This window comes from Gossypium hirsutum, chromosome D08, assembly GCF_007990345.1.
Source record: "Gossypium hirsutum isolate 1008001.06 chromosome D08, Gossypium_hirsutum_v2.1, whole genome shotgun sequence".
Taxonomy (NCBI): Eukaryota; Viridiplantae; Streptophyta; class Magnoliopsida; order Malvales; family Malvaceae; genus Gossypium; species Gossypium hirsutum.
In genome coordinates this window covers 58385884-58399106 of record NC_053444.1, presented here as the reverse complement: position 1 = coordinate 58399106, position 13223 = coordinate 58385884, and the positions used below count along the sequence as shown (strand labels likewise).

At 34.7% G+C, this 13223-nt stretch overlaps 1 protein-coding gene across 3 annotated transcripts; it reads right to left on the bottom strand.

Annotated features, from left to right (window-relative positions):
- Positions 1-6414: 6414 nt before the first annotated feature.
- On the bottom strand, positions 6415-13223 carry LOC107929387 (26S proteasome non-ATPase regulatory subunit 2 homolog A). 3 transcript variants are annotated; one of them, XM_016860793.2, is made up of 25 exons: positions 12513-13223; positions 12313-12422; positions 11996-12116; positions 11610-11669; positions 11431-11498; positions 11123-11165; positions 10931-10996; positions 10782-10820; positions 10606-10688; positions 10235-10349; positions 10028-10102; positions 9662-9820; positions 9449-9556; positions 9266-9370; positions 9018-9158; positions 8833-8937; positions 8478-8699; positions 8249-8362; positions 7960-8172; positions 7708-7767; positions 7520-7633; positions 7346-7431; positions 7091-7199; positions 6808-6986; positions 6415-6731 (listed from the first exon to the last, which is right to left on the bottom strand). In XM_016860793.2, the coding sequence occupies exons 1-25, from the start codon at positions 12600-12602 to the stop codon at positions 6656-6658; spliced, it is 2661 nt and encodes an 886-aa protein (XP_016716282.1). In that variant the 5' UTR covers positions 12603-13223; the 3' UTR covers positions 6415-6655. The 3 variants fall into 3 exon arrangements, with proteins under 3 accessions (XP_016716282.1, XP_040954522.1, XP_016716283.1); XM_041098588.1 differs by having other exon boundaries at positions 9266-9365; positions 9449-9507; XM_016860794.2 differs by lacking the exon at positions 7520-7633.

Here is a 13223-nt window from a genome sequence, read left to right as displayed (position 1 = left end):
CTACGTGGATGCCAAGTGTTCAAACGCCTATTTTGGACCTTTAAGCAATGCCGGGACGCATTTCCATATTGCAAGCCGTTGGTACAAATTGACGGTACCTTCATGTTCAGTAGGTATACTCATCGGCTATTGGTTGCAGTGGCACAGGACGGCGGTAGGAGAATTCTTCCAATTGCATTTGCAATAACACCGGGGGAGTCGTTTGATAACTGAGATTTCTTTCTCTCTAGGTTAAGGAGGCATGTCTGCCCCCAACTTGATATCTGTGTTATTTCAGATCGGACTTGGGACGATGATCCACCTTCAAAAAATAGTGTATGTAGAGGTGTTTGCATCATGAACAGCGACGGTGTTTGAAAGCCATATGTTGCTGGCGATTGGTAAAAAGGAGAGCTCCCCGAAGGTATGTGCGATCCCTCCTGCGCCGTTGGCCTAGATATGGACAGTCCGCTCGGAATAACAGGAAATGGAGTTGAACCAGGCATTTGGCTCCAACCTGCCATAGTATTCAGAAAAGGAGAGCTCTCCGACGGCCCCCATTGCGATCCCTCCTGCGCCGCTGGCCTAGATATCGATGGTCCGCTCGGCATCACAGGAAATGGAGCTGAATCGGGCATTTGGCTCCAACCTGCCATAGTATTCGGAAAAGGATACATGTAAGGGCTAGGAAACACACCTGACATCATAGGGAAAGGCGGTTGCGTGGGTATCATCTGTTGAATTGCTGCGTCAGGTGACTGCGTCGATGCTCTCGTTGGGTCCGGTGATTGCATGGCCACTGATGATGAGCTGGGTGACCGTCTGGGCCTCGTTGAGGGGCTGCCTTCGTAGTCTTCTCGTCTAGGATTTAGAGGCCCGCGCCTTTCCCTTCCGATACGTATTTGTCGCTGCCTCTCCTCTGGCGTAAGTAAATACGGCTTGCCATACTTCCTAAACCATGGCATGTATTCTGGAACGCACGCTAACTCCAGAACGATGATTTGTTCCCGAGTAGGTAGATATTCATGTCGATTTTCCCACATTTCCATATACTTGGACCAGTATCTAGGCCAATCTGTACCTAATAGTCGAAGGTCGATTTTGTGGTGCTCGTCAAACTCCTAAGGTCTGCAGGAATGGGTTATCTACATCCAAACTGTCGTAGCACTTTGTCTATCTGGTGGGGCTCCACGGTTGCATAGTTGATCAATACCACTTTCACATGCCAAACGTTCGGATTTTGTAAAAACTCTTCCGGGATTACTACCCGAATTGTCGGATCCTCGTATGGTGTCCATTGAAACTATATGAACATGATAGAAATATTAGTTATATACATAATACTAAATACTAAATACTAAATATCAATCGACTAACGAATGTATGGAAATATCTATTTGTAATAATACTTACTTCTGCTTCCGACCGTTGCTCCAATAGAAGCCGTGTATCTTCAAGTTCAAACGATAATCCACGATAACTTGCCGGATGGTTCCACCTAATTAAATAAATTTTTAGCATACTTTTATTCTTACAAAATCTACATAATAATTCCAAAATGTAATATAAAATTTACCTCGTTACGAGTGAGAATGTATATGGGTGGTTCACTCGAGGACGTAGAAATGGAAAGCGAAACCGTGCCCATGATTGCAGTAGTGACAGGCAACCTCCGATGTTTGCTCTCCTCGGTCGCGTCACCCCGCACATCTCCCGATATAATGTTGCCAAGACGGCAGACCCCCAACTAAATTCACCGGCTCTTCTAAAATCAATGAGTTTTAGCAGCCACCTTAGATGTATACGGCTCCGTGACGTGTCGGGCATCAGATAACCTCCAATTACTTGAAGAATGTATGAGCGACCATATCGGATTCTTTCAATTTCGGTTGAATTTGCATTCGGATTAGGGAAGGTGGCACGTAACCAGCCCATCTCGACCTTACCTCCATCCATTTTTTCCGGAATAGCACCCAATAGCTCGTAGCACACCGCCTCCAATTGCTAGATTGGGCAGACCCGGTGACTGGGTGCCTGTCCACCGGCAATCCCAACTGCATGCTGACATCTTCTAGAGTGATAGTGCACTCTCCACATGGAAGATGAAATGTGTGCGTGTCGAGTCTCCACCTCTCGATCAACGCACTAATCAATTTCGGGTCCAACTTGTATCCCCGGCCTACTGTCGCCACGTGCCAAAAACCCGTTTCCCGCAGGTAGTTCTCTACTAACGGTGATGGAGGAGCATGCATATTCCGAATATTGCATTCCAATACCCGATCTTCAGACTTTTATAACAAATAATAAATTAATAATAATATAAAAATATATAAATAAAAAATCTTAAATAATAATTAAAAATTAAATTTAATACTTACCATTTTCATTTGCTCCACCGATATGTGATTCCTATCAAGACGAATCAATGATTCGGCGATTGATGAAAATATAAAAAAATTTAAAATTATTTTAAAAAATGAAATTGAGGGGAAATTGAAATTAAATATGGATTTGAGAGAATTTTCGAAGGAAATTGAGAGGAAATTGAAATTAAATATGGGTTTCAGAGAATTTTGGAAGGAAATTGAGAGAATTTTGGAAGGAAATTGAGAGGATTAGAGAGGAAATATTAGATAGGATTTGTTTGTGAAAAAAAAATAAAGGGGTGGGGGGTATTTATAGTTTTTTTTTGACCGTTGGGGGGGCAACGGTCAAATTTTTTGACCGTTGGGGTACTGTTCACGCGCGGAGGACATCACGTCCACGTCAGCGCGACCTGCTGACGTGGAAGGAAATCGCGTCTTTGAGGGTGCGATTTGCTTCCACGTCAGCAGGTCACGCTGACGTGGACGCGATGTCCTAACATGTACCCTGACATCGCGCTGACATGGCCGCGATTTCTCGAAAAATGGACCATTCCGATAAATAATAAAAAAATTGGCCCATTTCGGTAAATTTTGAAAAAAACCGACTTTTATTGGTAATTTCCCCATTTTAGTAAAAGACCATTTAAATGTTTCTTTTTTCAATTTGAAGTATTAGGTTCGTTTTAGAGTCTTTTTTATGGGCAATGCATTTATAGGACTATAGCGTAAAAATAGTGATAGCTGTGAGATTAGATATTTTAGCTTAAGCTAAAAAGAAAGCTAAACGTATTACACAGGAGGTCCAAAGGGGCCCTTAGATTTCGTAATTAATGTATTTATTTAATTTTTTTTATATTTTATCATATTCTATATGTATTTAAAGTATTTTATATTTACATAATTTTGAATATGTTTAATATTTTATAATTTATGTAAGGGTTGTTTTTACCATGTTGATGTAGTGCTCTAAGATTATTCGATATTATCATATGAAAATTTTAAATATATATATGTGTCTTAATTTTTAAGTGATGGCATAACATAATCTTAAAGTGTCCTTTTATCAAATTTTTACATTTGTTAAGCTTAATAATTAAAATGAATCTAGTTGTCAAATTCAAGTGCAATAGACAAAAAAAAACCTAATTATTAAGTTGAAGGCTAAAAGTTAAATTAACCCATTAGTCTATACTTAATATCAATTTATATATAACTTTTTTTTCAATACAAAATAAATGATTGTTAGTTTAAATAGCCAATATCGTATCGATGTGAATATCGTTCTTGTTTTAGTATTGTTATGTGCTTATATTAATATGCTTTAGTATATCGTTTTGGGTTCATCGACGTTTTTAAATACTTTTCACATATATATTTAAAGTTTAGTTTTTAATTTCTTCATCAATTATATATTATTTTGGTCAAAAATAAATTATATTATATACGTGTAAATATATCTCAATTGCATCTACATAAATATATAAATATATTTTAAAATTATCAATTAATTTTAATAATTTAATTTAATACCTAAATGCAATTATAGAAAAATTAAAGTGGTTAAGATAAAAAAATTAAAAATTGTTTAAAAATATCAAAATTTTGTACCGACATATATGGGTTACTAGAAGCCAATATTGATTGAAATTGGTCAAAACAAGTGGAATATTAACTGAAATACAACATAAACTATATGGTATCAGTTGAAAAGCGAAATGATATGGTATCATTTGAAAAAATAAGCACGGACTACCATGCTTTAAATATAAAAAAGTAATATTTTTTAATATCCTCTATATCCACTTTATAATACATATTCGAGATTTATAATTATTCTTCCCAATAATGTTATTTTCAAATTTTAAATTTCTATCCACTTCTCCCTCGTTGGTTAGAAGTAAATTGTTATGATATTAAAGTTTTAATTTAGAATAGCATTTTCATTTTTGGGTACTTAAAACAATTGAGTACAAGAAAAGGAAAATTAGGCTTCACATTGGGGACCTCTTTTGCCTAAGTAAGACAAGTCTGCAAAAACCAAAGCTAAAATCAGGAGCAAACCAAATGGACTCATACGTTTCCTTTAAAATAAGAATGCTCTTTTTCATGTTTTCACGACTATTTCTTTACAAATCACATCGTCTTCTACATTTCTTCCACTTGGTTTGCGGTTGAGGACAGCTATAAGCAGCTCAACGGCAATGCAACGCGTTACCCCTATTTTATCAATTTAATTATTAATTTCGGATCAAATTTTAAATATTTAATTATTGTATGCATAATGAGGTGTTAATAGAAACACATAACTTTCTGAAATTTAATTTGATGATTGTGTTTTTACATGTTAGATGGTAAAAGTATTATAAATGTTATTGTATTAAGAGTCGGATTCTATTTTGTCCGATGAGTAAAATAGTCTCTACACGTTGGATCAAAGTGTAAATTGGTCTTTTTTGTTAAAAATTTCATTCTTTTGTACTAGTAAAAAGTGGCGTGACTGACAAAATAATAGGGCACTGACACGTGACTTGCCATATGTACCACATGCTGATATACATGGACCAGTTTTTAATATTAAAAATAAATGAAATTTTTTTACAGTATGTCTGATTTGTTTTTTATCTAACATACATGGACTAATTTTTGGACCAACATACAAATTGACTCCTAATACAAGGACCTCTACATAACATTTACTAGTAAGTTATTAAAATATTTTAAAATATAAATAAAAATTCAATATTCCTAGTCACTCAACCACCTCATGACGGCCGGTGGCCACGGCGGCGGTTCACCGGACATCATGGCCGGCCTAAGGGCCATCTTCAGAGAAAAAAGAGAGAAAAGAAACTTTTTTTTAAAGAAAAAGGGAGGACATCTAGTAACCAACTAGGTACCAATTTTGGGCGTTATGAGGGTATTAGTCCTTCCTCATACGTAACCGCCTCACGAACTCATTTCGTGAAATTTGTAGACCGAAAATCATCGTTTTAGTAAATCTAACCTTTTATTAAAATGATCAAATTTTGAAGTGATCTAATCACACTTAATAAAAAAAATTGGCAGCAACTCTGTGTTCGTTTTTAAAATAAGAAGTCGATTTCCAAAAATGGTTTCAACATATCCTTTTCAATAACATTGCTTTTACATAATGAAATATAGTACCTGTTACGTAAGGTTGTTATTTTATTTATTTTTATTTCTTAAAATCAGAAACAAAATGCAAAAAAAAAAGTGTTGGCTGATACAATAAAACTATACATATTATTTTGAAATAAATTCAAAATTAGATTTTTAGCATAAAAAATACATGTTAGAAAGAGAATGTTTAATCAAAATTTTATTGATAAAATAAATTCTAGTGTGGTATATTCCTCAATTATTTATTTTAAATTGATATTTATTATTATCATTGAAAATGTTTAATTAATTTGTAGTTCATTTTTGTAGCGGAGAAAGAGAATGGTATTTTTTTTCATTCCCCAATAATCCTATTCCAAATGTTGGTCATGGAAATTAAGAAAAACCATAAATAGATTGGACACAATGGCAAATAAAATAGCTTTTATGTTTTATTTTGTGTTTTGAACATATTGGAAAATGAATGAATTTAGATTACCTACTCAATGTTACAAATATTTTAAAATCAAGGTACATATGAAAATATTATGAAATAATGAGTACAATTGGTAGCAAATATTTAATGCTTTTATTTTTTAGATATTTTTTTTTACTGCATGAATTTAAATTTTTTACTATAATTTTCTGAATAGCATAACTATTTGTTAAAAATATTATTTGCATTTTGCAGGTTAAATGGGCCATGGGAAGACTTATAAGAGGAACAGAATATTTTAAGTTTATAAAATTCCACTTTTGTTTCAGTTTCATGGATCAAGTATGTTCTTATTGTAATATAAGATTTCATCGATTTGTTATTTGTAAAAAAAGTATATTTTTCGGATGCCTTATTATTAATATTTTAATAATAAATATATATTATAATTTATAAATATTCAAGAACAAATATAAAAATATTAATACAAATAATATAAAATAATTACTATAATATTGTAAGAGTTTTATATTATTTCTTTCATTGAAAAAAGCCTATTAAGTAACGCTTAAAAACCCTAAATTTTTTTCCTCCAAATTGTTTTTTTTTTTTGCCTGGCGGCAATTTGCGATTATAAGCAGAGGGGCAGTTGTAAAGAAAAAACGGGAATTTTACTATACACAACAAATCATAAAGTAACCAAAAACTAGAAGCTAACGTAGCCTACCATGCCTCCAAAATTCCAGCTATTAACCTAATTATCTTCCATGTACTCGGTATTTTCTACCAAAATAACGTATCCCTCTAGGATGGGCGAGAGGGGGACATACCTGTACAAAATGGAATAACGTTAGAGACATCTTAAACCCATGCAACATCCCACGAGTCACTCAGAAGCTAACTTACTTTTCAGTAGCCAGCTCTGCTCTCTCACCGGCAGCCAGAAGGACAGGGGTTGAATGGGTCTGGAAACCAGTGATAGTTTTGGGTTGGCCAGGCTGGCCTACAACATCAACAGCCTCCCCCACCCGAACGGGGACTGAAATAGGTTCTAGGTTTTTGTCCAAAGTCATTAACATCCTTGGCTGTACAAGAAAACAACATTATATGAGACCAAGAAAACCTGCTGCATTAACAAATACATACCAACACTGGAAAGCAAGTAGCATACTGGTATATTGAAACAAACCTTCATTGCCAAAACAAGGTAGTAAAGAACAAAATGGTATTTCCCCAGAATAATAGATTTCATATCAAGACATGCGTGTAGCATTGTAACCAAACCAGCTAGTGCAGTCCTGGTGATAACAAAAGACAACAAACTTTTCACAAGGTCCAACTAAAATGAAGCACGCAGAAGCATTTTACAGAAAGAAAGCCTCTTCCCCAAGTCAACAGTGTATATAATTTTGTGAATATTTATTTATGTGGAAGAACTACTTACGGTGAACACAAAAGGCGATTAGAATGATAGGGATTAAGTGTCAACAGACCCTTCCCCATATGTACTAAACCTTGAGCAATTCGCACCTGCAAAAGCAATTCAGACTTAGTTTCTATAGCAAATGCACATGTATCGTGCAAGAAACTACAAAGATAAATACAAAAAAAAACATACACAAAATAAAAGGCCAGGAACATTGTAATAAAAACTTGAAAGATTGCGTAGCATGCCAGCTATGCGAGCATTATTAGTTCCAGCACCTATCAAACCCAAGGAGATAACAGCAGCCTGTAGCACCAATATAAACACTTAAATGGGAGCTGATCGAAAACAACAAAAAATATAGAGTTCAACCATATTACCATTGCAACTTCTAAATCTGTATCATGACTAAGCCTACTTAAAGTGTCCATCACATTGACCTGTAGAATACACGTGCAACAGATAAAATGGTGAGAAAGAGGCGTATCATAACAACAACAACAACAACAAAAAAAAAAAACAAAAGATTAATTATCTCTCTGCAGCTTTCCCAACATTTTGAACTCTAGGATTTTAGAGTAAGGTACAGCAAATTGTGAAATAAGTAGTTCAGCAAGAAGTAATCAAATTACCTTTGGGTTTGATATACACAGAAGACCAAGAGCCAAAGGAACTGCTCGCCGAATTTTCTGCTCACCATACTGCAAAAAATGCTTCAGTGAACGAATTGACATCTCAAGACCTATCTCTTCAGCCATTGCTACCATGGCAATCCCAAGCACAGCAGAACCTTGGGAGGTTTCAGCGTTTTCAAGATGTGAACAATGACCAAGAAGCTTCTGGACCTGCATATAATATAGTTTTGCCAAAATTATGCTAATTTTAGTATTGAATAACATTTTAATGGATTTCAGAGAATACCGTCAGAACATTCCCAGTTCCGGCATGGGCACAAGAAAGCAATGTGACATCAACATAATTTCTCATCTTTTTCGAAAAAGATTTTGAGACCTCCGAAGTGGCCTCCATACCTTCCTGTTAAGTAAGCATTTCTGAACAGTTAGGATATATTATTCCAAATTAGCATATCACAGTAATCATTTAAGAGAAACAAATATATATATCAATAAGCCCCCAACAAGTTAATCACCTGTTTCCCAAGGTATATAAGACCAAGAGCAAGGACTAGAAGCCGACTTAGTGGCTGCCCTAGTTCTGACACACTTCTGCCTGTTAAAGCATCTGTAATTGCCTGCGCAACCTCCCCATTACTGGAACCCACGAAAACCAAACCCAATGAAATTGCAGTAAAGGCAATGACATCGTGGGGGACATTTTCATGTTTAAGTATGGCAATCAGGCTGTTAAGTATCTATCAATAACATTGGTAAGCTTTCTTTAGAATTACTTATGTACAGTCCACAATCTCATCCAAAAAACAAAAGATGAATATAATTGTTAAATGATGTGCATCCAATAAAAAATCACAGATAAGAGAGAGAAACCTGCTCATCTTGAGCACCTGCGTATGCAATCCCCAAACCCATAATTGCACCAATTTGGATTGAAGAATCTTCTTTATTTATATATTCACTCAGAAGTGCCAAAGCCTAAAAACAAAATAGGACACATATAGCAAACATTATACTCTCTGCATAAACCAAGAGATGAAGAGTAGAAAGAAACTCACAGGATCATAATCATTAGTAACACTACAGTTGACGAGCCCAACTCCTAATAATGCTCCAGCAATCACGAAGTTATCATCGCTATGTAAATACTTGTCAATCTGAGCAAGCCCAGAGTTGACATCCCACAATAGAATCATGCCCTGTTATTTGGAAATCCTAATATTTTAATTGAATTTCCTAACAGGAAACTGAGTAACAATTTATGTGTGCCCATATGGATGTAAATTTTGTATTTCAATAAACATACCAAACTTGCTACAACACTGATCTTCGCATGTTCTTTGTTTTTGAAAAGCCAATTTCCAGATGAACCATCACTTGAAAAGTCAGCCAGGTCTGTCATTAACCTGTCCTGCAGGGGAAACGTATTAACTGATAGAAAACAACTAGGCTCCTATGCTTTCATACTTTTAAGTTTTGCAAACCATACCTTGCCAAAACCTGCATTAACAAAAGCATTGACAAATGTAGCAGCCAAATTTTCTCTAGCTGTATCAACATTTGCACCAGCAATAGCACGACCATCAAGCAAGTGAGTCTAACAAAATCGCATATGCCAGTCATCAATTTGATGAAGACAAAAGATAGCCAACACGGACAAAGTTAATGTAAATAAATCTTAACCGAGTGTTGAAGTCCAGACCTTATAGACGTCTTCTGGACATTTAGGCTCCATAGCCTCAATATCACGAGCAAGGGTGAGATAACCTTCACTTAATTTAACGTTGTTGATGATAGCCTGTGACAGTTCTCTATCTTCATCATCCTCAACCATATCATCATCAAGTTCAAAATTAATCCCCTGCAAAAAGTAAATAAACTAATACCTCTATTCACCTACATGACTAACAATTCTAAAGAAATTTGAATTTAAAAAAACCCCAAATTTAAACATGAGAAAATAATCATCCATAATTAGAAGAAACTATGAACCGTCTCATATACTCGGAAAAAATAATTCAAATCTAGTGAGCACAAAGAATCGAGGAAAATCAAATGTAGAACTTACTTGTCGAGCAAGAATGTAGCAAAATTGCTTCTTCATCAATAGATCATCACAAGAAGTGAACACCTCGCAAACATGCTGTAAGAGCACATTCTAAATTGTTAGGGAGAATTAATAAATTCACAAATGAAACTCATACTGACATCCTGAGAAAGGAGTTTTTCAAGAATGCTACATTGCATGAATCAGAGGAGCATAACAGAAACAAACCTCCAGGTTGTCAAGGAAAAGCGCAATCTGAAGTGCACTTGCAAATTCGTAAAACACAAGATATATTGAGTATGCAGTATCCATAAATAAAATGTCATCTGGATCCGGAAGATATCTGCAATGTATTGTCAGTATGAAATGTCAACATAAGGAGAGAAAGATGAACTGTAGCATTTATGCATAACACTAAATCAAATATCCAGTTGAAAACTTTTAGTTCAGAACTTAAAACATAATAAATTTCGAAGATGATTGATGGAGAATACTCGATTAGAATTTACCAAAGAAGCATACAGTAGGAGAACAACAAATAACACTTCCTATAAATTGTCTCATAAACAAGTTGTTCACAAGCTTTAATTTCCAATTACCTCGCAGCACTAGTGAGGTATAGACAGGTTTTCCTGAAATTTGTAATATCAACATGCTCAGTTAAAGGGTCAAGATCGTCAACCTGCAATTGGATGTAAACCATATGTTTCAAGCTCTATAAAAGCAAGAGGTTCCCCAAATAAAAAATTGAAGGAAAGAAAAAGTTGATGAATACCTCCATCAAAAGATCAACAGCTTCAGACTCAGCATTGTGCTGTACAGAACATACAAATATGTTAGAAACTGGAAAGCATGGCAAATACTAGAAAAAAAAAATCTTCTACAATACATCAATTTCTTCTTGATATAATAAGATAACTAAACCTTCATGTGAAAAGCAACAATTTGTTCCACAAGCTCCATTAGATCGTCAACTGGGGCATCTTCACTCTGTATTGGCGGAAAAAGCAAGTAAATACAATATCTCACCATTTAGGAGAAACCTATAGAGACAATTGTTTTACAGTGCATCACTCATAAGACTACTAGATGTCTATAAATCGTAAGAGTTCTAACCTGTCGCATCAGATACTCTTGCGAAATTTCTCCTGCCAATATCCTAAAAACAAATAAATTAACAAGTAAGGCCAAAAAGGTTTCTGCTAGGTTTTCCAACAATATGAGAAGGAAAATATTCACATAGATCATCCTTTAGATATGGATTCTAAGAAATGAAAGTTAGATTAGCAAGACAGATAAACATAAGCTATTATAATGATCTAAACAAGTTCGGCCAACAATAGCGAATGAAACATTTGTTATACAAATTTTCCAGTAGCAAAGGGGTAAAATATAATAACTTATCAGACCAAATAAATGCTCACCTCACATATTCATGGCCCCATGAACAAATGTCGCATTCTGAACCCAACAATCTGTACTTCAAGCTCTCCTGTTTGATTTTCAAATAAAAGAAATGATAGATAATTTGGAGTAAAAGCAAGAGGGGATTGAGAAGATAAAACAGAACTTATGTAAGTATGATAAAAAAACTGAGGTCTACCCGCTTGACCTCTACAGACATGGTCAATGCCATCACAGATAATATATCAGCTAGGTATTTCTGCAAACAAATAAAAGTAATTTAATAATGTAGGATGTATGAAAAAATAAATATAACTAGAGAAGAAAATTCTTAAAATAGAAGGAAGTTCTTGATTTTTAGAATATAGTTAGTTGTAAGATGAATTTATTAACCTAATTAACAAACAAACAAAACTATTGAAACCAATAATTAAATGCCCTGAATTTCATATATAAAGCAATAATTTCATCTATATTACCAACAAAGTCCCAATATTAAATAATGACTCCATCATAATCATCCTTCCTTGCATTGCTTAGCCAAATTATATTTACAAAAGATCATTAAAGCAAAATAAGTAATACCTTCAAATCTGAATCAAGCATAGTCTCATAAAATGCCTTTAGGGTTCGGTAATGAGGTCGGAGAAACTTCAACAGCTTTGGAACATAAGTCATGGAGCTAATTGAGGTGCGGACTTCTTGCCTAAAAAGGATACAAAACCAAATTGTAAAAATGATGATGTATTTCGGCATTGGAATTACTCCCACAAACAGTAAAACGCATCAGCCTGATCAAATATTAATAAAACATACAAGCATTCAATGAAAACCGTGAACAATAAAATAAACTCTTATTTCCTCTACATTTTTTAACTTCAAATTCGCAAATAACAGATTACCTCATGCTCTCAAGAGCTACTTTTTGGACTTCAGGATCAACATCATAAATTCTCTCTACGCGTAACTCCAAATGTTGCTTAAGAGCCAAGTCTTCTTCTAATTGTGCATGCTAAGAAAATAAAAATCACCTAAGTTATAAGTCAAAATAAAAACAAATGGATAAAGATAACTAAAGCATAAACTCGAAATGGGGACTCACAAGATCCTCCTTGTTAACATCTTTCTTCTTGGTATCCTTAGGCAGAGGCTTGGTTTGGGTAGTTCCGGTGTCATTTTCCCGATAAGCCATGAAAGCTAGGGCATAGGGTTTCTAACTTTCCGGTTGGGAGTGAGAACGAGAATGAGTTGTTTTTTTCCGACGCATCTAGGATGACCCAAGACTCTTTATATAGGATGAGTTTATAGAGTTTAATTATAATTAACTTAATTACTTTAATATTTATACAAGGAGAGTTTCAACTGTGATTAAACTTAATAAAATTTAGAATATTTATCTTTATACAGGGAGTGTAATGTTAAAGAGGTAAACGTCTCAGGCTGCCTCCTCACAAAGTATGGCTACGCTAGAAGCGACTGAAGAAAAGATTTTGTAAAATAATGAAATAAAACTAACATCATATTTTGCAAAATAATAAATAAATACGACTAAGTGAGACGTGTTTAAATGAATTACTCTATACTTAAGTTTCAATTCTGCCAACAATGCTAAAAGTTGTAACCTTTCTCTAATTGGTTTAATCTATACCATTTATAAATTCTACTATGAATTACAGTATGATTAATTGGTTTAATCTATGCCGTGGGTGGGTAAGGGAACGGCCCCTTTTCGACGCGAGAGGACCTTGGGTTCGTTTGGACGTCGGAAAAGAGGGCGTGAGGGGTGTATGTTCTAAAAAAGGACGAATCGATA